The sequence below is a fragment of the Aplidium turbinatum genome, chromosome 13 (assembly GCF_918807975.1).
Source record: "Aplidium turbinatum chromosome 13, kaAplTurb1.1, whole genome shotgun sequence".
Classification (NCBI taxonomy): domain Eukaryota; kingdom Metazoa; phylum Chordata; class Ascidiacea; order Aplousobranchia; family Polyclinidae; genus Aplidium; species Aplidium turbinatum.
Window position 1 is genome coordinate 19829183 of NC_137484.1, and position 26827 is coordinate 19856009.

Consider the following 26827-nt stretch of genomic DNA (forward strand, 5'->3'; position numbering starts at 1 on the left):
TAGGAGCTGACTGTAGTAGCCTATTTACGTCTGGCCAACAGCATGACTGACCTCCTTGATTTATAGAAGCGCGCGACGTTTCTGGCACTGCAAGCAACATTTCCTTCAAACTGCTTTTCCAGAGCGTGCAGTAGCATGAAAAAACTGTGAACAGATTTGCGTTACTTGATGCTTATCATTTCCTAAAAGAAGCGACCAAATTTCGAGAATCCCAGAAGAATGTGACTTTTGCACTTGTGATTTAAAACCTGCCTATCACTGGTCAAAACAAGTTCGATGAATTGATTTTAGCTAAAGACGTTGATTTAGAAGAGGGGTGGGGAACCTGCGGCCTGCGGGCCGAATGCGGCCCGCGTGACTGTTCCATGCGGCCCGCGTCAAAATTTCTTTACCCAAAATGGAAACATTTAATGCAAGATTTTTGGACATAGCCTAAAGAGTAAAGAAATTTAAATATTTTTGCCTTTCCTTTGAATGTGGTTGCAACTGATGTTCCTAGTAACTTCCAACATGAAATAGTAGAGCTCCAGAGTGACGGTACGTTGACAGCGATGAAGGCTACCAAAATATTCCACTGCTCAACTTTTATCAATGCTACATAAATGCTGATGCTTTTCCAGTCATGCGGAAACATGCTTTGAAATATGTGTCTGTTTGGAAGCACCTACCGTTGCGAGCAGGCGCGAATCTAAGAGTTTTTTTCGGGGGGGGCCAGAAAATTTGAAAATCAATTAAAAAGAAAGAAAAAGCTAAACAGATATGAACAATGATACTACGACATATACGATATGCTAGAAAATAGACATTAAAACAACCATTTTCATCAATTGTGATGCCGAGGGACTAATATCAGCTGTTTAGAAGCATATCAAACCATTTGATGCGGAAACATACAATTTTTCACAAAATTTCGGGGGGGCCCGGGCCCCCTGGGCCCCCCCCATAAATCCGCGCCTGGTTGCGAGCAGTTTTTTTCCAAATTGAATCTAACAAAAAGTCGGCTTCGCTCCAGACTGACTGATAAAGACGTGGAGATGCAGTTAAGAGTTGCAACATCTTCCGTGTCAGCAGACATCACACGACTCATCAAAAATAAAAACTTTCAGCCATCCCACTAGCTGTGAAAGTGAAATAAATCATTGTCTACTTTGCTGCATTTTTTCTTTGTAAATAAAATTTCGAAATTTTTAGTGGCCCGCCTGTGTTATTTCTCATTTTATGTGGCCCGCAATACTAAAAAGGTTACCCACCCCTGATTTAGAATCAGGCATTAGTTTTTGCCATAACGATCTATTCTATAGGCTACAGCTACACACAACACTAGCCTTGTAATTTCAATTTTTCAACTCTGAGCTAAATTTACTTTATATCTTTTTGAAACGATAGTTTTGACAGTCCAAATTTCTAAAATGTGGCCCTGAATCTCAAATCACTGCAAAACTCTTAATTTTACGCTGCCAAAATGACAATAATCTTTCCAATTACCAGAGTTGCCGGACGTTTTTTGGATTTCCAGCAAAAGTGCCAAAATCTACTACCGGTACGTTACTTGGATGATAACAATTATGCTGAACTTTCAAAATAAAATTTAGTTTCTGAACTATTTATTAAAAATCTTTGTTTGAATTTTTCGTGCGATCGGTAGACACTTTAACGTATTCCACCTTCCGAAAGCAGTAACGCATTCATGCGTGACATATGACATCACTGATGTTTGAAACTATCTGATTGCAGCCAAAGATTCTTTTTGCACTCAGTTCAGTTACAGAAGAAAAAAGAGTAAAGGCAAGAGGTGCGATCGGTAGACACTTTAACGTATTCCACCTTCCGAAAGCAGTAACGCATTCATGCGTGACATATGACATCACTGATGTTTGAAACTATCTGATTGCAGCCAAAGATTCTTTTTGCACTCAGTTCAGTTACAGAAGAAAAAAGAGTAAAGGCAAGAGGTGGGAATCGAACCCAAGCAATCGAAATGACTATATCTTTTGCCCAAACTCTAATCCACGAGTCTACGCTGGTGACGGCGATTCATTCACTTAGTTTAGTTTGGATCAAAAAACTTTCGAGAAGAACGCTCACAACATCACGTGCTGAGTCAGCCAGGGATGGAGGAACCACGTGGGCCTCATGGGCCTGGGCCCACCTACTTTATTTTCTGGGTGGGCCTGGCCCACCTACTTTTGAAAGCCAAATTTCTTTGAAAAGGTAGCGAAAACGGCAAATCAGAGAGAGAGTTCCAAAAAAAGGTCTTCACTCATTTGATACACAGTAGTTTGATTATCTTTGATAGCTCAATGATGAAATCCAATCTTCAAACTTTTCTGTTGAGTCCATTATTGATGTGCAGCACGTGTGGGTGTGGTTGCGTGTGACTGGTGGAGCAATCTATCAATCAATATAATTATTCTCTATGCTCTCTATGGTTAGAACTGTGATATCATTACATATGCACAGTGATGGGCATTATCGGCGATAAATTTTTATCGCTTATCGTTATCGCTCAATTATTTTTTCAGTTATCGTTTATCGTTATCGCCAAAGGCAATATTTGATTTTTGCTTCTACCTTTTTCTCGACCTTTGCTATGTTGACGTGTATTGTTTTTCATATGATGGTCAGAAATAAAAACAAGTGAACTGAACTGAACTGATTATCGCCGATAATTAATCGCCGATAAATTTTATTTCGGATCAACACACAAGTGGAAAGACAATGAAAAGTAATATTTTTACTAGCCACCTAGTTAATAAAACTAAAATTAAAACCAGTTCTTCTTCAGTGCCTGAAGTGTGTGTGCACAGGTCGTTGTCAGGGGAGGGGGCACGCCCCTTGCAGCGACGGACCTGACAACACAATAACTTTTAGAGTTGCAAATTGCAATGCAATGAAATGCATGCAACAAGGCTCTTGTTGTTTTGCTGCAATCGGCAATCGCGAGTGAATTTTACAATTAAAAATTAAGCGCACAGGCGGCACAGGTTCCTTTGAAGCGAAGCGAAAGAAATTGGCAAGTGGTTTGTGAAAGTGTCGCAATACGAGGCCGCTTTTACATCGGAAACATGGTCTTTCGCGCCACTTCACGATCAACTATTTTATTCTTGTGTTTTCTTTTTTCGTTGGAAGTGTTAGCTTTTAGTAATTGTCGTAAAAAATAAAATCTTTAGCGATGGTGTTCACAAAGAAAACAAAAAAGTTATCTGAAATTACCAGTAAATTACGATAATTATGTTTTTGTGCTTAAACAAACACGACTAATTTGATTTGCTTGATGGGTTTCACAGTATGCACATTTTTACTACCAATAACGCTTGAGATTACTGATAAATTTTCAAGCATTTTGCATTTTTGGAATTTTTTCAATTATTGCTGACTTTGCTGTAAACAGACCTTTAAGCAGAAAGCAAAATACAAAGTTTGGCATTTTTTATGGTATTTTCATTTGATTTAATTATTTTGCGTACTGCACGTAAGCGGCAGTGTAACTCAATTGATAAAAGCATACAACTGGTATCTGAAGGTATAATTATAAGCACGGCGGTTACCTCAGTGGTTTGATTCTGGATCAAGAGGTTGAAGATTCGATACCTACTGCCGCTGTTGCGATTCTATTTATGCATAACTTACAAAAAGTTTTGTCCCTTTACACTACAGTATATTATGTTCGATTTTTCGTCATGTTGATGAAAACAGTTCGTGCTGCATGGGATGGGGCAGCGCTAATCAAGAAAAAAAAAACTATCGTTATCGGACATTATCGGCGATAATTTATCGTTTATCGTTATCGCTTAACTTTTTTTTGATTTATCGTTATCGCTTTAGACATTTTTCGTTTATCGATTATCGCTTAACTGAAAAATGAGTTATCGCGCCCAACACTGCATATGCACGTACTGTGTAATGTTGCATATTATTACTCCCACGTGGTTTGTGTGTATTGTTGCCTTTTTATTTGTGTGTAGGCTACATCGCCACATCTTGTACAGCGATATAGAACAATTCAACAATTTTGTAAATTTTTTGACCAAATCCGGCCCAAAAATGAAAAATTTTGCTGGTTGGCACGAAAGGCAATTACGAAAACGCAATGTGTAAACCAGGGGTCGGCAACTTTTTTCTAACAGCGGGCCAAAGCCAAACTTTACATGGTCTTGGCGGGCCGTAGCCTATTAATACCAGTTTTGATAGATCCAGAGGCATGATTTCAAGGCGTGACGTAGCCTAATGCTTTCAGAATATCGGCTAGTAATATCCTTGACGGGAATCAGCTGAACAAATTCTTAAACATCAAAATCTTTGTTTAATGCACGCACAAACACTGACAGCTCAGATGTAGGCTTATCTGTCGTAGCTAGCAAAAGAATTTTCAGATTCATTGGTTTTCCTTTCTTTTGTAACAGAGAAATTTGCTGTTTTAAAGCTATTTTTGAGTAGATTAACTTTGCCATTCTTTGTTTGACCCATTAACTTGGAAAAAATAATATGTTTTGTATCATAATGGCGCTTTATGTTGAGTTCTTTGTTTATACAAACAGAAACGCTGCAAATCAAAGACGTGGGCCTACTAAAATGATTAATGAAAAGTAGCCTAGGCTACTTGTTCTTCCATTCGATTATACTTAAATAAACCACTGGCCTGGCCACATATTATTATAATTTGTAAAAGAGCGGCGGGCCGGATGATTTTTCTTGGCAGGCCGTAGGTTGCCGACTCTTCGTGTAAAGTAAACGATTTCAGATATTAGGAACGCAACAATGTTATGAGGGTCTGCGGAGCGAAGCCCCCCAGAAGTTGAATTGACTTTGACTGCTGCGCTTCTGGGCCCACCTACTTTTAAAATGGTTCCGCCATCCCTGGACTGCTGAGTCACATCATGACTGCAATCAGCTGACTCACGAGAAGTCGTAGACTATGTCACGCATGATTTCGTTATTGTTTTGGGAAAGTGGAATTGGTTAAAAAATCCCATGTGTCTGTTTTTCCACTGTCTTTTAGACACTGATTTTGAATGCAAAGTTACATTGTTTCCAGCAAGAACAGCTCTTCATTCAGGGGCATTTGATAAATAAAATCAAAGACAGCAGCTCGAAGAAATGACGGACCTCTGGAGGGTAACAACCCCAGACGGGGACAACATCTCGGGTGAGTTCACCCCGAAAAAATTTTCCGCCGCCCTCCAGCACATAAAGCCAGGTAAAGCCCCGAGCCCTGACCACCTATGCCCGGAGTTGATACTCCATGCTGCTGCCTCCTTAAAGTCCTGGTTAAAAGACTTCCTTTCCTGCTGTTTGCGCCACCTGAGAATTCCCAGAATCTGGAGAAGAGCCCTTGTGGTTGCAGTCCCTAAGCCGATGAAGCCCCCAGGGGACCCGAAAAGTTACCGTCCAATCTCACTGCTTTGCATCCCCTTCAAGATCCTCGAGAGACTCATCTACGCCCGTGTCGAACCAATAATAGATCCGCAGCTCCCCCGTGAACAAGCTGGTTTCCGACACGGACGATCAACTGTAGATCAGGTCACACTTACGACCCAAGACATTGAGGACAGCTTCTCGGCTAAGAAGAAGGCTAGCGTCGTGTTTGTTGATCTCACGGCTGCCTATGACACCGTATGGCATAGCGGCCTTACCTGCAAGTTACTCCGTCTGCTCCCTGACAGACACATGGTCCATATGATGATGGAACTTGTGCAAAACCGCAGTTTTACCCTCACAACCGGTAGCGGTCGTCGAAGCAGACTACGCCGACTTAAAAACGGCGTCCCACAGGGCTCAGTCTTGGCTCCTCTCCTGTTCAACATATACACCTACGACTTGCCCCCCACCATCTCCAGAAAATATGCTTACGCAGACGACCTGGCACTCCTGCACTCAGCAGGAAACTGGCAGTCAGTGGAGAGGAACCTCAGCCAAGACATGCAAACACTATCAGCATACCTCCAGAAATGGAAGCTACAGCTCAGCAAGTCAAAGACAGTGTCGGCGGCCTTCCACCTTAACAACCGGAGGCACAGCGTGAGATAAACATCAAGATTGATGGGGAACGCCTGCCCTGCTGTGCCGAACCTACATAGGCCTACCTCGGCATAACCCTGGACAGGTTACTCACGTACCGGCGGCACTTGAAGTCACTGCGCAAAAAACTATCTACACGCGTCGCACTTTTGAGGCGATTGGCAGGTTCCGGCTGGGGAGCTGGTGCTAAAACTCTTCGTACAGCTACCCTAGCCCTTGTTCATTCCACCGCTGAGTACTGTGCGCCGGTCTGGTGTCGTAGTTCTCACACCCACCAGATTGATACCGCCATCAACGACGCACTGCGTACTGTGACTGGATGCCTGCGTCCCACTCCAACGGACTGCCTACCCATCCTAGCAGGCATCCAACCCGCTGAGCTACGCCGTAAAGGAGCCACGATTTCTCTCGCTCGCCGCGCTTTGGACCCGGACCATCTCCTCCATGCAACATTCAAGAGACCACCACCTATAAAGCAGCGGCTGAAATCAAGACGCCCCTTTGTGCCTGCCGCACAACAACTCCTTAAGAACGCAGAAGAACTTGGTTAAAGTGCGGCACACTGAACAAACCACATGTGGAACACGGAGTGGCAAAATCACACCTCCACGCTCCGTGACTTTATACCCGACGCCGATCTCCGTCCACCAGGGATGTCCCTCGCAAGGCTTGCGTGGGTCAGGCTTATCCGCCTTCGAACTGGCGTCGGCCGCTTTCGTTCGGACATGCACAAGTGGGGCCTGACTCCTTCATCAGAATGCGAGTGTGGTGCCATGGAACAGACCGCAGACCATGTCATCCACCACTGCCTAACCCACCGGCCTCCACACGGTGCGCATGGTCTGAGAATCCTGGACGACGAGACTGCTGAGTGGCTGAAGATTTCCTGCCCTCCAATCTAGCCTGGAAAGATCGCTCATACGCCATCATCATCATCAAAGACAACAGCAACGCGAAACTTCACTTTGTCAATTTCGGTGACCTGTGGTTCAAAGCCTCGATTGTAGGCAGGGTCGTTAAGAGGATATTTTGGGCCCGGTACCAATGGGATTCTTGGGCCCCAAATCAAGACATTTATAAGAAAAAAGCATTTTCTGCAAAAAATAAGCTGTGGTTTCTTCGTATTTCCAGGCTCCTAAAATTATCCTGGTTCCAAAAGTACCTCCTGAACCCTCCTGTCAACGCTACTGACTGTAGGCTACAAGTATGCGAAACTGCCAGGATTAAGCTTACAAAGAGGTTTTCTCAGTCTGAGTGCTAAGATCTTCACAACCAATGTACAGGCCTACATTCAAATGCCTTTACCTAGAATGTCTTTGCAGAACTGAACGACTAATGGGAATACAAATGTAATTTTTATTGTCATTTCAAAAATATATCACTACAAAATCTAACGAGGTTTTGCATACACGTAACACTGCAAATACAAACCACATCAGCAAACAGCAGCGATGGCACAAAGTGTAATGTGAATATTTTGAAAACTTAAACGATAAAGTACGCTTGCCGATCACGTGACACCATACCCTGCTCAAAGTTGTGAAAACTCTTTAGTTGCTTTTAGTGGAGTTCGCTGTTCATAAGGCAGCAGCAAAAATACATTGCATGCGGATGGGAAAGAACTATGATTATTTAGCACTGGTCGTATTTCGACTAAAAATGGAGTTGGTTGTAACAAAGTTAAGCATTCTCCTCATTTGAAATCCGATTGAATGGATTTGAAAAAAACCTATTCAGTTCCACCAACAACTCACAAAATATGGCTTGTTATAAGCCTTAAAACAACAACACCATAAACACCACAAGCGTATTAGGGTAAGGTGCACCAACAACAGATCTTTTAAGCAGCCGCTTAAGCTAATCGTCTGATTAGTTCATCGAGATTCAGTTGTACAAAGTTTATCTGTGGATCAGTAATCGGGGATTGAACAATAAAAGTTAGTTTTTCCTTATTCACTAAGAAAAATAAATAAACAATCCAGAAACTAAACTTCTCAATCAGTGGATTCGCTTAATCCTCGAAGCATCCGCCGTTGTGTATCTTAACCCTTGCTATTGTGATAACCAACAGATTTACACTACTATGCGTAGTTTTTTTTATAACAGCAGAGGCGCATTAATTTCTTTGATGTAAATTGTACAACGGCCAAGCAAACAGTGCAATATACAGTAGAGAAAAAAAAAACTGTTTAAAAAGTAGTTTTCCCAACAAGCAAAGGGAAACTGCACATCTGGTGCAATGCAAAATGAATGTAGAATTCAAATCCTTTCACACCTCTCTACCCAGTGCGTGGGTTGAGACCTACTCGACTATGAACTTCGCTAAAATAAAAATAAAAAATTGCAAACTAAACTCTTCTAAGTTGGCCTCGCGCAGAGAACTTTCACTCGAACGGCAAGATCTTCGACTTCCGGTTTCCTCCGTAAGAGCTCAGATGACAACGCGGCACACTCACCATCGATCTGCAAGGAACAAGATATTGAAAAGTTAACATCAGAAATTCTACATTGAAACAATGTCAGGCTAAGCTACGATTTTGTTTATAAAAATAAACAACCATTCGATCCCTTTTTAGACAGCAAAATCGGCCAGTTTTGCATTGATTCAAAGTAATTTTGAATCAAAGTAAAAATAACCGATTTTGCACTTTGGGATGTGAGAATTTAAAATTGATTGACCGCATTTAATGTTGATGCAAAAGTATATTAGAAAAACAATCACCAAGCAATCTCAGGCAATCAATCAATCCAAGCAATCTCAGGCCTACCTGGGCAATTTCTTCCTGCACGGCAGCCATGTCCAATGAGCTACCGGTTTGCATGGTAGACAAATTGTCGTCTATCCAATCCTCCAAAACTTCTTTCTGTTGCTTAAGAACTCTGATAATAATACAAAGAAAAGAAAATGTAAATAATGTAAACACGTGATTCAAACTTTTAGGAACTTCTTTGCCTCAAAAGGCAGCCAGCTATATCGTTCAAAAAGCTATCGAGCCCGTTTCGCTCTTTAAAAACAACTTCGGAGCTAAAATAGATGAACATGAGTTGTGACTTCATCGGTAGCTAACAATACGAGGCTTAATGATCATAATGATGATGGAATGGCTTTTAGTTGTTATTCAAACGTACTTAACATTTATACTGTTAACATAGGTGACCGGGGCCTGCGCCAGTGGTCCAAAATTACTACACGCATGCCAAACTATCAAGACTAAGACAACTGGTTGTCAAGGTTACGCTTCGGCCGAGATCTTCTTCAGGCGAAAAAAGTATTCCTAAAATCAATAAACCACTCACTTTAACTGCTTTTTCTTGTGCTGGAAGTCTTGCAGTTTGCTATAGATAAGCGTCAGCTCATCACGGTCTTGACTGGGTGATGCAACGAATGTCTTAAATGTTTCTTTTTTTCTTTCATTCACATCAGCAATACCACTATCACGTAGGCAGCTTTTTCTTCCATTATTCCACCGGTGCAGACCAGGTTGACTGGCCGCTTCAGGGGATTGGTCTGCTGGTAATGCAAAAGCAGATGGTGGAAGAAGAACCATCTCTGATGGTTGGTTTTCTTCAAAAACTGGTGTCTGACAAGACACACGTCTGCACAATGGTGGCGAAGATGGTCTTCTCTCCGGTGAAGACATAACCAGTGTTTCTGAGGAAGAGGAGCTACTCATTGGGGTAGAGGAGCTGCTCATTGTTAAAGAGGAGCTGCTCACTGTTGAAGAGGTGAGGTTTGAGAAATGATGTGGCATTGATTTAGAAAAGGTAGTTGAGCGTGTAAAAACAGTTGAACTGCACCCAGGAGTGTCTTCATGATGTTGAGTTTCTCTCATGGCGATATTTTGAACAGGAACAGATTGTTGAGGAAAAGTCGCTTGTAGGATACACGACGATGGAGGGACGTGTTCCTCAATGAGTCCGTCTCTTCGTAGCGACTCATCAAGAAACTCCGGCAATCTGGGGGATAATCGCCGCTTTGGAGATGCTATCCTGAAGTTGAAAATAAAATGTTACCTTTGGAACAATAAAAATCAAACAATGAACACCAGAAACAAAAATAATCAAGGAAAAGCCAATAACAGGCTGGAATAGGAACATACTGTGAAACTTCGTAAAACAACAGAAATGTATTTAGAAACTTTATAAAAACAAAGTATTGCTAGAAGAGTAAGTGCATCACAATATCTAGAGGTCTGACAAGAATCAACAAAAAGCATACTTCAAAGCAACACTTGAAGTTGAAACCATTTTTAAGTTTTTATGGCGCAAACAAGGGAGTCATATTAAACTTACCCTTGTTCAAGTAACTTGCTGGTAGGAGCATTGCCAAAGAACATGGGATGAGTATTGCCGTTGGCACAGAACATGGGATCCCTTGTGATTTGAAATGGAAAAGATGATGATTGGACAGAAGATGTAGCTTCGGCCTCCCATGGTCGCGTGGATGTGAGGACCTGGAAGCATGATGCTTGACTTTTGCTCTTCATCTCCATTCTCCTCCTGACCTTAGCAATCCAACGCTTTCCGTACTTCCAGGCAAGATGGTAAGCGGAGTACCTCAACTGCCAACATCAAGAAACACTATCAGCATTGAAGCAACATTCTATGTGAATAAGTTACTGAAGAAGCCGACTTTACAGCGGCGAAAGCTTATGAATAAATAAATTCTGCAAGTTTTTGAACCTGGTTGATTGTATTCACTTGTTATGTTTACTTGTTCGGTTGCATCCTAAATGTTGGATCATTGTATCATTTTTCATTCTCAATAACGTCGAGAACAGAGGCCAAGAGACATCAGCGTCTACTTCATCATTCAAGAAACAATGTTGGTTGTCGCACATAACGCGCACACAAACTGGAACCGACGTATCAACGCAGCGGTGGCTTAAGATGAATTGCACGTGTTTTAAAGCAGTGGTTCTCAACCTTTTTTGTTTTAACGGACACCTATCGGTACCCTCGAAGGGATCGCGGACCCCCGAGAAAAATGTTATCTGAAATTTTAGTAAATCGCGTCTCCAAACAGAAAAAAAATATTATGCCTAAGTTTCGAATCGACACACTTGAAAGAATTTGCAGAACTCACAACGCACATATAACGATTGATGACATTGACGAAGTTATGTTATGAGCTATATGCTGGCATACATGATCAAAAATCAGTAATTTATATGCTGATTTAATGGTTTTTTCATAAATTTTATCAAAAATAATACAATTTTCGTGACCTTTACAAAGAATTGCTCATTGTTTTCATTTATAATCACAGTCATGGCAAAACTATAAGTGCTAATATAATGCTGACTTTAACGTTTGCATTTCTAAATTAAGCATTGATCAACAATCTGCTGTCTCAAAACAACCCATTTGAACAAAGAACATGTATAGTTGTATACAGTATAGCGTTGTAAAAAAATTTAACTCTTTCACCTAAATTTTTTAGTTAGAAAACCGAACATTTGTGTGATGTCCTGTGATACTTGAAAAGACGCACCAAGGCGTCGCAACGTACAATTTGAGAATCACTGTCTGTAAATAAACAAATAAGGCAGAAACAATTTTTAAATGTTGTGATTCATTAATTATACTGCAAATTCGGAGTTTTACGGATCCCCTGAAAAAGCTTTGCGGACACAAGGGTCTGCGGACCCAAATTGAGAACCACTGCTTTAAAGTTTCGCTTGTAGTTATTGTATTACATTTTACCCTCAGAGTACCTCATACCTTGAACTCGACCGCAAACTCAAGGTTATGAAGTAGCATCTTGTTAATAGTGACAAGTAACATGAGGTAAAAAAACAAGTGTCGATGCGTTGTTCACACCGATTGTTAGATTTTACAAAAATTACCTACCTGCGCTTGATGACAAGCTGCCAGTCTGGTCCGTTCGGCCACCATGTCACTGTAATAGGTTAAAAACTTTGCACAGCCATTCTTGAGCATGTAAGATCGCCTGTCGTCCATCGCGCTGTCATAGCGCTCCTTCTTCTTTTTGCGAGCAGCGACATATGCTTTCCAACCATCAAAGCACTTTCCTTGCAAGGTCATAGCCCAATGCCACAACGCTTCGCCTGATGAAATAAAAACAAGTTGTCATGCTCGTTGACGTTGTCGGGAGTGTCTTCCGCATATGTTGATTTGATAACTTTAAGTTATCAAGTCTAGAATTTGCTCAAAAGTCTTCCCAAAACTAAGGAAAATGTCTTCCCAAAACTGAGGAAAATTTTTTTCTTTGTTTGAGTTTCAGAATTTGAAAATGTGCATCACAAAATTGATGCGGCAATGTAAAGCCTACAATTCAAAAAACAACCAGCACGAAGCAATTTTATTACATACTTTGTTCTGTCACCATCGCTGCTCAATGCAAACACGTTTTACAGTTGAACCTCACCTGTTTTTTTGTCTTCGTCATATTTATCCTCCAGCGCATCCTTCCATCTTGGCAAGAAATTTCGCATTAATCTTGTGGCACTCGACATGTCCGCCTGCCTTCGCATTAGCTGCTTTTTCAACTGAATGTATCTGCATAATAAAGGTATATCGTTCTACAATTGACTACTGAAAGGCTTTTAATCGTACTTTGTAAGGCAGATAGCGTATTATGAATATCTTTTGTATTTCAAATTACGATACGATGAACTTCGGCTGTTGAATTTTGACAGCCAAGATTTCAGTCAAGCAAACCTGTAAAGACGCCACGCATGGTACACCAGTTTGCAGATTCTTCCATTGAAATGCCTGCACGCTGTGACAGTGTTCCGTCGTTCCAACCTCGCCGCATTTGTTGCATTCTTCCAAGCACAGAACATTCTACAAACTTTGAACTTGTTCAGGATGGCGGCGCTCTCATTCGCTCTTTCAGCTGTCTGAGCTTTCTTGTAATAATGCAAGATGGACCACTCTCTCCAGCTGGAAAGTATAAAATTCTGCTCTTAATGAAGAGTGAAGTTGGACGTGAGATAACACACAACTTAAAGCCATATAGAGGTTCCAGAATAACACAGAACGTAAACTGGCCTTTTCAAGTTATTTGAGTTTCCGAACAAATCACTAATTAAATCTGCAGAAACTTATCACAAGTGGTAACACTTTAACTACAAGAAATACGATGAAAAGTTCAGCGACCACATCTACTGTCTAGTCCCGTGTTGGAGTGTCTTCGACACCTGATGAATGGGAATGAAAGAGATTGCGTCATAAGAAAAATGAACATCGTCATGTGCCATCTCCGATTCGAAGGCTTTCAATCGTTTGATTCATTTTGTTTTAATTCTCCGAAGGAAAGCTTTCCATTGTTTGCACAAATCTCGATCTTCCGCTGCTCTCTTGGCTTCCCCAATGTACGACGAGTTAGCTCATTTTAAAAAACAGCACAGCAACTGATCAAAAGCATGAGTTACGTCAAATCATCAGTAGGGGGGTAAAATGACTGGAATGGCCCGTTTCGGTGAGTCCGATCCCTTAACGGGGGATTTTTTCAATTTTTTTTTTAATTATCGGGTACCGTAGCCTAATTATCATTGCCGTTTTAGGGTTAGGGGTTTGGGGTTAGGGGTTAGAGGTTAGGAACTCACCGAATCGGACTCACCGAATAGTAGCAGACCCTAAAATGACATAGGAGCAGGTACCTTTTAAACAAGGTCGCTTGAAGATGACACTTCCTGTGGTTGTCAGCGATATCGGCGGCCTTGCGTTGACCAATCAGATCAACACAATTCCTCCTCCATGTGGACAGAGATGCCCGCAACAACTCGTTGTTCTTCACATCGCACCTTCTCTTGGCTTCTCTTTTGATACCTTTCGCCTGCGATAGGATGATGTTAGCAATTTTCTGGTAATTTGTGTTTTCATGTAAAGTTTTGGACAAACTATGTGAGTTCTTTCACAAGTGTAGATTGCACGCTATTTTTCTGGCTGATGCAATCAGCAGTAAGGTAAAGGTAGGTCCCGTCCCATACTTGAATCCAAGCATCGGGGGATGAGAAGATAAGGTTCTCATTATACTAAGCCACCGGCACTAACGAGAGTTGGGTGGCCAGTTCCTTTCTCTCGGCCGCCTTTACTTCAGCAATTACGCCCACCCAATTTATTACACCCTGCTGGGTAGAGGTGAGCGGTGTTTGTTAACATTCCGCTTAAGCCGGGAGTCGAACCAGGATTGCGTGATTGGAAAGCGAGCGCCTTACCCGCTGCGCCATCAAACCCATTGCAATTAGAAGTACTATGTTGAAAAAGAACATTCAAGCTACACTTGTAAAATAATTAACGATCATGCTGCTAAAAGCGAAGCTCAATCTATTGCAAACCATGTGAGGTTTAAATCACTGTCAATTAAAAACGGTTTAATAGATAAAAAAAATTTTGAATTCAGTTTACTTTAAGGTTGCAAACAAGAACGAAAATACACACAAACGTTGAACCAACAAAAGGTGGAACAAGGTGTCTTCTGCTGAAACATATCTTCAGCTTTGACATCACCCAGACAGCAAATCAGTCGCTTTTTACATTGATTCAAACGACTGGTTTGTTGTCTGGGCAATGACATCATAATACATTAATAGGCTACAACGATTCTTTTTTGACGTTAGGAAAATACAGAAGAAATCACGAACCTTCGCATGGTATTTTTTCCAAGTCTGTATTGATCTTTCGAGCAGCCTACAATTGCATTGGTTCTGAGCCAGTGAGATCTTGGCTTGTTTCTGCTGACAATCAGTGACGTAGTGTCTCCACGACAACCACGCACCGGCGACGACACTATGGCGATGATATAACCCAGCACGCATCAAAGATTTCTTTCTGCTCAAGACAAAGTTAAAGTTTGAAGAGTTGATGTCTGCAACGAGCAAATGATTGCCAAAGGTACACAACTTTCCTATGGTCAAAGTGCTCATGTAAAACATGTAACAAATAGAAATTACAAAAGCGTGAAAAAAATATAAACACCAATACAAAAAAGTCTCTACAAGCTGGCAACACTGCACTGCACCTGGTTTGAGCATTCCGGTTAAATTGAACCCAACGCTTAATGGCCGCCTTCAACAGTGCTCTGCGGTAATGGACACGAGCTATCGCATCTTTACGGCTTGTCTTTCGTATTTGTCGTGTTCTGCTTGACCATATATGGAAGTGGTGGCGCAGGGCGTTCTCTCTGAACTGCATCGCAGCCTGATCAAAGATTTGAAACTGTAACCATTGGTGGCTCGATATCATAAAGCAATGTTATTGTACGAACAGTAACACTCCTACTAATCTTTTAGCACAGAGGTGACGAACTTGCGGGCCGCATGCGGCCCGTCAAAGAATTTTGTGCGGCCGCAAAACAATTTGACAATCGCTCATGCATTAAAGACAAAAGACATCTCAAAGCTGTTTTATGCTTTCATTTTGTTTTATGCGTTTTATGAAAATGTTAGTATGCAGTTGAGAGTTGCCACATCGTCTGTTCGACCTAATATTGAACGCTTAGTCAAGCAAAAAACTTTCCACAAATTCAACTAAGCAAAAAAATTTCAATGCTTTAATGTTATTTTTTAATATTTTATGCTTCAATGCTGCATTAGATAGCTTAATAATAATAACAATATTTATATAGCGCCACATCCACAGTCAAACTATGCTCCTGGGCGCTGTACATGACAATGGTGATAATTAATACGGTACATTCAGTCATAATGTTCATTGAAATAGAACGTTTTCAAGCGAGCTTTGAATTCATTTAAATTTTCAGCTTCTTTCACACAAATAGGCAAACAGTTCCAGCAACTGGCAGCAACAACTGGGAAGATACGATTTCCATATTGTGTCTTACATGAAGGGTTGCACAAGAGCAATTGATGCTGAGAACGCAAAGTTCTGGCAGGTTTATAATGAACAAGCAAAGTGTCCAGATAGTTCGGAGCAAAACCATGGAAAACTTTATAAATTAATAGACATATTTTGAAGCGAATACGATACAATACTGGAAGCCAATGCAGGGATTTTAGTATAGGAGTGATATGCTCACGTTTACGTGTTAAAGTAATTAGCCGACCAGCAGCATGCTGAACTCTTTGAAGACGCAAAATAGTACAATGTGGAATGTTATTTAACAATGAATTTGAATAATCAAGCCTGGATGTCACAAGTGCATGAGTTAAAGTTTTACAAGCATCAACATTAATAAACTGTCTGATGGAACCAATATTTCTAAGATGAAAAAAGCAAGATTTAACAGTGGAACTGACAAAGTTTTCTAAACACAAATGTTGATTTAATGTTACACCAATCAATTTAATTGAGTTAGAAGAAGAAAGATTGATATTACTCAGGGTAAGGGTCATGTCATTAAACTTTGAAATACACCGTTTCGGAGAAAATACAATAAACTCACATTTTTCTTGATTCAGTTTCAACATATTATAAGACATCCAATTTGAGATATCAACCATACATTTTTGGAATTTTGACTTAATACAACACAATGAATCTTCATCAGTAACACGCAAATACAATTGTATATCATCAGCATATGAGTGGTATGAAAGCCCATGTCGCTTTATGATGTCAAACAGAGGTTTTATGTAGAGGCAAAACAGGACAGGGCCGAGAACAGAACCCTGAGCAACTCCAGAAGAAAGGAATGTTGCAGAAGACATTGAGTTGTCAATTGCTACAGATTGAGTTCGATCATAAAGATAAGAAGAGAACCAGTCAAGTGCCATTCCTGTAATGCCAAAATCTGATTTGAGACGATTTAGAAGAATTTTGTGATCAATGGTATCAAAAGCAGCTGATAGATCAAGAGAAAGTAGAACAACGCTGTGATTACAGTCAAGTACGGTAGCAATATCATTATGGATTTTTAGTAAAGCTGTTTCTGTGGAGTGATGTTGACGATAAGCAGATTGATTGATATCAAATAAATTTTGCACGTTTAAGAAATCATTTAACTGTCTGCCAACTACTTTTTCCAATATTTTTGACACAAAAAATAGATTGGACACAGGGCGATAGTTCTTGAACTCTTCTTTGTCTAGACTAGGCTTTTTTAAGTGTGGACGAACAATGGCATGTTTAAGTTTTGGGGGAACAAGACCATTTGTCAAGGATTTGTTTACGATGGAGGTCAGAATAGACAGAAAAGATGATGAATGCTTTTTGAGGAGCCATGAGGGTACTGGATCCAGTTCACAAGATGCAGATGATAATGCAGTTGAAATGTTAAGAATTTCAGTCTTGTCCGTTTCAAAAAAACTAGAAAATGAAAAATCAATGTGATTATGGTTACAAGGATCTGCTGACTGAGTTCCTCCAGTTATATGGTCAAGACATGGAAGAGTATTCCTAATTAAACTAATTTTGTTTGAAAAGTATTGGTTAAATGATTCAGCAATTTCTTGAGCAGACTTTCCAGTTGGATGAACACTTCTGTTATCTTTGCCCATCAATGTTTTAGAAAATTTGAAGAATTGTTTTGGAGTTTTGCTTTCACTGATTTGCTTAAGATAGTAATTTTTCTTGGCCTTAAGTACTAACATGTTCACATATTTGCATTGTTTTTTGTAAATATCTCGATGAATAGATAATTTAGTTTTTCTCCATTTGTGTTCAAGCTTTTTTCGAATTTGTTTTTCTTTCTTGAGTTCCATAGTAAACCAGAGAGATTTTGTTCTGAGTGTGAGCAATTGGGAGCAGATGGGAGCATGATCATTAGAAATAGATTTAAGAGTTGAATTATACAATTTTACAAGTTCTTCACAAGAACAGTTCAATTTTAAAGATTGAAAAGCAAGACAGACATTAGAAGCAAAATCTATATCAATAATGTTCTTCCATTTGCGAAATTTTACTTGCTTCTTGGGACGAGGTGGTTTGTATAGATTTGTTTTTAATATTAATGCAAAATGGTGAGAAGAGAAAATACCCTGAACATTGGTCAGACATGGATCAATGACTAGTGGTTTATTAACAACAATGTTTGTATGACAACGCACTAACATGAAGTCTAGTGTGTGACCTTTTGCATGAGTTGGATCATTGATCAATTGTTTCAAACCAAATGTAGATGAAATATTGTTAAACTGCACAACATCCACTGAACCAATATTATCAAGATGCAAATTTATATCTCCAGTAACAATAATCTCATTATTACATAAAGACAATTGTTCCAAATAGTTAAACCACTCATTAAAAAATATGCTTGTTTTAAATCCATTCTTTATGGAGGGAGGAGGTCGATAAATTACACAAATTAATACTGGAATATTACCATGCTTTGAAATACATTCCATATGTTCAAACTGAGAAAACTGATAGCTAGCAAAAATTTGACTCTTGTCAAGTTTGGCAGAGACATTGTACAAGAAACCTACACCACCACCACGCTTTCCTTGAGATCTGGGAACATGCAAAATGTCATAACCTTTAGCAGTGATGTTACTTAACACATGACCATCAATTGAACTTCCTAACCAAGTTTCAGTCAGGGCACACACATCAATTTTAGAGTCAAAAATAAAGTCAGTTAAGGAAAGTGATTTATTATTGATTGATCTTATATTTAAACATCCAATAATTAAGGGGGAGTGAAATTTACTAGAAGTGGGAAAACGTTGGACTGGAATTAGATTAGTTAAGTTCAAGTCACTTTGTTTTCGATGAGAAGTTATAGGCCTACCAGATGACTTTGTGCATACAACTGAAATTGGTCTTCTGAAACACTTTCCTGCTTTCTTTCCTCTCCTGGTTGGCTTAATCCTGTTGATTTTCAATTTTAATAACTCATTCCAAGCTGTTTTCTCTAAACTGTACTTTCCACTTGATAGATTTTCTACTTGTAACAAACTGCATCCTGAATAAGTATACTGCTGCTTTCTTGATTTTAATTTTCTATGCTCAAGGTCTGCTGCAGCCATAAGATAGCGCAAAAACAGAAACCAAAAGTTAAGTCCAAGAAATCCATAGGATTTTTCAGAGCAGCTTCATAAACTTTAACATTTTAAACCACACTACATTACATTATTTAATTCCTTAAACCTTATTCAAATAGAATGCTTCAGCTGTATGATTCGCATGGGCTTTTGTTTGTTGTTTGAAAAATAGATTTCATTAACTGAGTTGTTGTTTCGGAGCATAATGGTCGAAACATTTAGTCAACTTGAGCAAAAGGATAGAGCCAAAAAAAGAAGAAATCATACTCATATGAAAGCAAACGCTTCGAAAATTAAACTGTCTTCAATATCAGTGCAAGTAGGCGTACTGTTGCTCTATCCTTTTTGCTCAAGTTGATTTGGTTTTATTTTTTACTGTTGTATGTTTCGATTCTGGGTAAGATAATTTCAACTGTGTGGGTTTTATTACTTTCATCTGCCGTTTCTTACTTTTCATGAATAATATCTTGAGTCGCTTCTAAAAGATTTCATAGTAGGTTACGATTAAAAAGTTGTGTGGCCCGATAACTCATGTGCAATTGACAAAAGTGGCCCGCGACCACAAAAAGGTTCGTCACCCCTGTTTTAGCAAAATAGGTTAGATATATGTATCAACACAACCCAGCTGGGAATTTTTTTTTCGGATTTTCAGACGTTGAATCAATGTAAAAAGGACGGATTTTGCTAGCTGAAAACTAGCAAATTTCGACACTTTCTCAATGGTTTTTAAGTGAAGCATTAACCTGCAATCCATCACTCACCATTCGTTCCATGGTCCGCACTTCTTGAGCTTGCTCAAAGTTACTGTACCACACGTAGAAACATTTTGTGTTCAGAACTTCCCTGTGGGAGTAAAAGGGATGTTCAGATGTGAAAAGTCCAACAAAAATAGCAAATAGTAGCCAGTTTATCAGCAGCATTATCACAAACCAGGAATATCTAACGGGGATACGAAGGCTCAAAGCGATTGCCTTATTTTCACGACACTAAATGGGAGTTAGTTGGTACAGTATTAAACATGCGGTTGTTTGTAAAATTGCAAAAAGATTTGTAGTGCAGCTGATACAGTCAGCTACAGAAGATAGTTAGGAAGTGTTATGTAGAGAAAATTTAAATACTTGTTTGGAAAGATAGTTGAAAAGTTACCAGTGAGTTGCTTTTCCTAACAATACCTTTGCAGAAGGCTAGATGTAAAGCAAGTATACGGGTAGTTGAATTATTAACAATTAACTATGAGCATGCAGTGAATATCCAGGCTTGATACTAACAGCATAATGCAAGTTATCATAACAAGCTTTAACTATCGGTGCCAATTGTCGTTTTACGACAAACAGAGATTATGATATAGAGAAGTCCTTTTATTGTCAGACGTAATAAAAGCCTTCGTATCCCCTTCTTTAGATAGTCATGTCACCAACATGCGGTCGATTTAATGACATAATTTTGCAATATTTCTTTTTCAGACAACGTAAAGAGGCTTAAATGCTAACTGGCTTCCACTTGAAAAAGATAAAGAAACTTGAAACGAACTGTTCACTGAAACATACATTCTAAAGTTTGAGGCATCTGTTTTCATTTGGTTAACATCTTTTACTTCATCCACATATCTTCTCCAACATGCAAAGCAACGAGGAAGAGCCTGGAAGTGTTTCATCTTGGTGAGCAAGAGTTTGAGGAAAAGAGCAACCGTATTAAAGTAGGCTAATGAACGTGATAAAACTGACATTTTAACATTGACTCAACGCCTAAATACATTGTTATAATGCAAAAAAAGTTATGAATTAAACATATGAGGCACAAACAATACTCAATGCATTGCACATACAGAACAGACCCCTAACACAAATATTTTGTGGAATTTAAAGTTAAAAAGATCAGTAGTGTATAGCTTCTTAACCAGGCTACTGATCCAAATCGTCCCCACCAAACAGCAAGATCCTTCATTTTTACATTGATTCAGCGTCTGAATCCCTGTAAAAATCACGGATTTTGCTGTTTGGGGACAATTTGGTTCAGTAGCCTGGTCAAAAAGCTATGAAGAAGTGGAAGTGCTAGTTGAAGCAGTGAAACAGAGTTGTTCAAAATGACACGGTAGTTTGTTACAAACCTTCACAACAAAATGAGCTTCAGCTTTTATTGCGTTTCGTTTGCGACGTTTTCTTTCGCCAGCGTAGGCAAGCACTGCAGTGAACATCTTTCTAACCAGAGCACACCTAAACAGAACATCGCTGCAGTTGATGGATAAACAAATCTTATCAAGCGCCAGTCTTCAAAACAAGAAAGCAAAAGATGAATGGAATAACACCATGTCGCATTTTCGATACGGAAGTGAACAAACTTTTAAGTTTAGATGTAAGTTTTAAAAATGCACCAAAATCCAAAAATATGTAGAATCAAGCCTCAGAAAGTTTTTTTTTAGTTTAGCGAGGATTATAGGCTATAGTAGATGGCGTACCGGTAATGTTCTTTGGCAAGTGATGAAAGTTCGGCCAATTCTCTGTCTTCAATCACTTCTAACCTTTGTTGCCACTTTCTCCAAGAATTTGAAATCAACTAAACAAGCAGCTGTTTTGTTAACATCTTTAGCACATACAATCCGCATTCATAAAGCTTCATTACAAAACGTACCAATTAAATTTAGAAGTAAGAAAACAAAGTTGCTCTAAAAGGTTTAGAAAGTTTCTCTCCTTCAAATACGAGACGTTCTGTGTTTTATGAACCAGGAGCAGTGAGCTAGGCTAAATATTAGCCTAGTCAACAATTAAGTGACCTTATCATCCATGACATACACTCGGAATATGATGAAAGATCAGTGTAGGCATCACACCCGAATTGTAGAAATACTTTTTCTGAACAAGACGAGTTGCAACCGAAATAATGAAAACTAGTAAATCAACTTGAAAACCAGATTATAATCAGAGTTCAAAATGTTTATCATCAAAACGAAAGCAATGTTTTATCACAACAAATTTTCAGCTTACCGAATTGGCATAGAAGTGTATGGCAGCATATAGCATTTTCGTTTTCCAATCTTTCAGGTGTACAGCAAGCTTCATTTTGGATAGCGCATCTTTCTGCAATTAATTACGAGAAAAATTAGTGATGACAAAAACTTTACACTCGGCAAAGATTAAACTTTATTAGAATAATAATAGATTTTGCAAAATTACATAAACAACAAAACAATGCGTGCCATACACGTATGAAACTCGGCAAAAATTCCATGAACAAAATTTTAAACTTATACAAACAAGACATACCAGCAAATGTTTACGATATGAAACTACAGCAATAGCTTGTTTTCTTCTTTGTATTTCAGAATCTTCGACAAATTTCAGCCACAAAAGAAAATATCTTCTTTTGGTGCAACGTATAGACAACACACAGCTCGCCTCCATTTGTGCTCGTACACCCAACAACATTTCATACCTTGCAATGATTAAAAATTGTTACTAGAAAATAGGACTGCTGAGGTGCTACATATTTATATGTATGTAGAGCACATGTAAAAAGTCAAAGTTTAGTTTTCTTTGCAACTGACAAAGTAATCAGTTTTGAATTTGTTATGGCTTGCTTAGCCTTTAAATCTGAGACATGAAATTAAAACAGGTGTTCTAACTAAAAATAAATATACCTTAAAAACAAAACTTGAACATAACCGATTTCTTACCGAAATATCTGGTCAACCTACTAAAAACACAACATATTCTGCAAACCTTTTCCACCAGTCAGACATAGTCTGATGCTTCACACAAAGATTGTGCCAGTTTCTTGCAGTTCGATAGAGACGCTCTTTTCTCCTTCTTTCAATCACATAAACGCACCAACTTGACATTGTCTTCCTTAAAATGGTGGTTGCATAATGTTGCCTTGCTGCAATGCTTTGATCGTGAAATCGTAATGACTCCTTGTAACAACACAACCATTTTTTCCACATCTGGTGAGAAAAAAAGTTGTTTGTTGAGTATTTTCATCGATTGGAGTACAGTACAACAAAGTCGAGTAAACAAACAAATGTTAATATGCCAAAGTTGTTGCAATGAAGCTAAGCTTCTATCAGTCAGGTCACGTTACAGAAACATGTCAAACCTACCCCATGTCAAAACGAAGACATGCACGATGTAATCTTGGGTGCAGCAACAAACGTTGACATCCATCAAATAGGATTAATTTTATTATAAATCTGTTACCTTTGCTTGTGTACTTTCTGCCCAATGACAAGCAGCAACATCATGTTTGGTCAAATTATCACATTTCAACCGAAGAGCATTGTTCCAAGCATTCCATGTTTTTCTTTCAATATTTGTTTTGGCCACACTGTACGCTTTGTTGTATAAAACTTTTTTCATTCTTCGTACTTGAACATAGAGCTGATAATTTCAGTAAATTACACATTTTTATAATAAAGTTTCAGGAGAGAGTTTGCTTTTTTGTACCAAAGACAGACAAGACACATTGTTGTGTCTTGCCTGTTATTGGTACATTTTTATAAAGCGTTCAAATAAAAGTAGATGCATAGCCTACATACATAAATTGTGCACATCCTGATAAAAAATATCATTATTTTTACAGACAAAATAACTATAAAGACATGTTTGTGTAGTTAGCTAGTATTGCACTGTAACGTAACCACATATGTCTGCCACCAATCGATGAAGAACATTATCACAAGGTGGAAAATTAAACAAACATGCAACAACAACATATTTATAACATAACATTGCCAATTTGCACACGAACTTTCGCAACAGTTTGTTTTGGTGATTTCAGAACTCATGTATTAACTTCATGAATCATGATTTCTAAAACAAATGAAACATAACAAGCAGACGTACCTTCCATAATTGAATAAATTTTTGATAGGTTGTCATTGAGAAATGATTTAATGCTACTTGCAAATTAGCTTTCTTCTTCTTATTCTGCACAGCAAACTGCTTCCATGCACACCATACTGTGCTATACTTCCGATACCTAAAAGTCCAAAATAACACTTAATGGTGCCATTAGCTTTAAAACATTACACAACAAGACAGGGTAATGTAATACTGCTATGTGTCGCATAGTAATGATTGCTAGATCACCTAGCATGAAACTTTTGTAGTGCATGACTTAGCCAGTTAAGATTTTCTATAATTTAGCTCTGCTAGCTGCATTGAGCACTTTGTTTACAATTGCAACAAGTGATACTTGGAATAATTATTTATACAACTTATATATATCAAGGATACAGAAAAAGTTGTGCAATAATACATCATTGTTCTTCCAATGTCAAATACAATACCTGTCAAAATATTCTGCTCGAATCAATAGCTTCATTTCACCACAGTTATTCCACCAAACTGATTTCCAGGCAAATAAACATTTTGTTTTTAACCTTTTTTGATACCAAACATTTGCTTGGGAATACAAAAACCTTCCAAATGTTTTTTTAATCCAAATGTACAAAAATTTTCTTGCTTGAGTTCGGATACGAATTTCTTTCAACCTTCCACCTCTGTAAAATATGTTAACACAAATTGATCCAGGCAAACATAAACAATGATTAAAGATCTAAAATCTAGTGTTTTGTAAGAATAAACTGCTATTACACTGTAAAATAACATCATTGGATAAAAGCAAGTGAAAGAAATTGTACCGAATACCTGTTCCAAGTATAATTTGCAGGTCTTCTAATGAAAGGTTTCCTACGTGTTGTAGACACTTTGGCCTTGTTTTCTTTTGTAGCGCCTCTCTGCTTCTTGGTAGACAATACAACACTTGGTGTGACAGGAAATTTAGTGAATGTGTCCAAGTTGACTGCATTGCTTAAAACACCAGAATGGGCTGGTAATTTATTTACACCTTTTTCTTTTAATTTTAAGCGTTTTGCAGTTATTCTCATGTCCAGCTTTAATAAGTTAGTATCTTCATCGCTTTCAGACATCTTTTTAACATTACTATTCACTCAACTTTGGCAAATATTAAAAAGGTTTTTGGCAAACAACAGAGGGTCTTTGCTTCAATAGATCTTCTTTATGTCTTTGACATTTTTATTGATACAATTAAACAAAAAAATTGCCAAGGAATGACATTGCACCCTAAGGTGAAACAATGTAAAAGCTACAATAAAATTACAATGTTAGAATAAAATGACAATTCTAGTATATAATGGAACCGGAATACAATAAAAAAGAGAACACAGAGTATTGTTTGTAAAAATAGATTGTTGACACATAAAAAAAAAACAAAAAAAACAAGACGTTATGCAAATTGAATAAGGTTTTTTTTAGGGATGGGCAATTCAGAATAATTCACTATTCCAGAATTATTCCGGAATACTAAATTGAATCCAGAATACCGAATCCTATTAACTTCCAGGCTCCAGCAACGCAAAAAGTAAAAAATTTCAGACACAAAAGCTACACAATCAAAGTAAATGTTTGTTGCAATGTAACGCAATAAGGCATTCTAGTCGGCTGCATAGCTGAGTGGTGAAAGCCTTGAAACGGCAATCAAAAAGGGCACCGGTTCGACACCGCTCAAGAGCATGCGGCTGTGTCTTTGGCAGGACACTTAAAAACATGCCTGAAGGTGGACACGAAGATTGGCTTCCTTGCCTTCCCGTCCACTTAATCTAAATCTTCAACCACCGAGTGTAAGCCTGGATACGACAAATAACAAGGCATTCTAAATGACTGCCAGCCAAACGGGAGCAGTGTTGCCAGATGATGGAAGCCGCTTGGCACCAAAAAGTAACTAAAATTTCACCAGATATTTAAAACATCTTAAATAAAGCAATTTTGCCTAAAATACAAATAGTTTTTAAGATATAGGACCCTGCCATCACGCATACGCAAACCTCTGCAAAACGTTTTCTATACGAGCAGGGATTATTTGCTAAAAAGTTTAAAAAAATTGAGTGGGAAAAATTTCACCAGATTTCTCCAAAAAGTTATCTAGTTCCAAGGTCAAAAAGCTTGGCAATAAAAACCTCTGAATTTCCCCAAAAATTTTTAATTTGATATTCTATTTCCCCATCTGGCAACGCTGAACGGAAGCGCAGCTTAGTTGACGTCAAGCTCGCAGTGGAAAAGCATCGCTCGGAAGATGCTGATGTGGCAAGTATGTTGAGATATTTCAGAGCCAACTCCTTTAGCAGGGTATCTGCTCAATGTTGTTACGCCCACCAGTCAAACTATCGCAGAGTTGCATACGCACGTGGATTGAAAAAAAGCATTGCACGATTGTGCATGTGTACAAAGCGTGAAGAAAATTGCGCGCTTAGTTTGTTTAATTACTCATGCGAGCGAGTGACGTAGGGTTGCATGCGCCATGCACGCACAACGCGTGCGAAATGTTTTTGAAAGTGCGAAACTTCAATGTTCAAATAGCAGCAAATATAACATATTACCTTACTTTATTCAAATGGAAGCTACACCTTGCAGGTATCAAATAACCATGCGGTTATCTAACTCAAGGTGCCCCCACAAAAGTCAACAAAATCAAACATATTGGATAAGTTAAAATCCGGGTGCAACCTAGTTTGTACCCTGAACAGTTCGTACCTTCAGTTCGTACCCTGAAAAGATCGAAAGAAAAAATTAAAAAGCCGAAGTCGCTGATTGCAGTTTAATAGCACAAAGCCGAAGTAGCTGATCGGAGCAAACAACTCGAGGGTTAGTGGAAACTGCGGAAAAATATTTGCGAAAAACTGAGATCAACGAGGGTTAGGGAGCATAGATTACTCGATGGTTAGAGTTAGGGTAAGCGGAAACTGCAATCAGCGAGGGTTAGAGCATAGATTACTCTATGGTTAGAGTTAGGGTAAAGGTTAGCGGAAACTGCGGAAAAATGTTTGCAAAAACTGCGATCAGCAAGGGTTAAGGTTAGAGCATAGATTACTCTAAGGCTAGGGT

The 26827-nt window shown here is 38.8% G+C and overlaps 1 protein-coding gene across 1 annotated transcript; it reads right to left on the minus strand.

Moving 5' to 3' along the window:
• Positions 1-7358: 7358 nt before the first annotated feature.
• Positions 7359-24912, minus strand: LOC145782163 (protein SFI1 homolog). Its single transcript, XM_082593927.1, has 21 exons — positions 24575-24912; positions 24214-24426; positions 23768-23903; positions 23123-23302; positions 22649-22869; positions 22193-22361; positions 21914-22006; positions 21388-21485; positions 21040-21145; positions 20480-20571; positions 19694-19775; positions 15008-15186; positions 14631-14817; positions 13647-13822; positions 12703-12927; positions 12410-12540; positions 11872-12089; positions 10312-10580; positions 9316-10008; positions 8787-8898; positions 7359-8481 (listed from the first exon to the last, which is right to left on the minus strand). The coding sequence occupies exons 1-21, from the start codon at positions 24853-24855 to the stop codon at positions 8377-8379; spliced, it is 3966 nt and encodes a 1321-aa protein (XP_082450053.1). The 5' UTR covers positions 24856-24912; the 3' UTR covers positions 7359-8376.
• Positions 24913-26827: the final 1915 nt, after the last annotated feature.

Coding starts and splice junctions, on each gene's coding strand:
- LOC145782163 (XM_082593927.1), bottom strand. CDS start 24,855: ATGTCTGAAAGCGATGAAGATACTAACTTATTAAAGCTGGACATGAGA. Junction 14,818..15,007: donor AACCGGAATGCTCAAACCAG/GTGCAGTGCAGT, acceptor TGTCTTGAGCAG/AAAGAAATCTTTGATGCGTG. Junction 8,899..9,315: donor CACAAGAAAAAGCAGTTAAA/GTGAGTGGTTTA, acceptor TATTATTATCAG/AGTTCTTAAGCAACAGAAAG.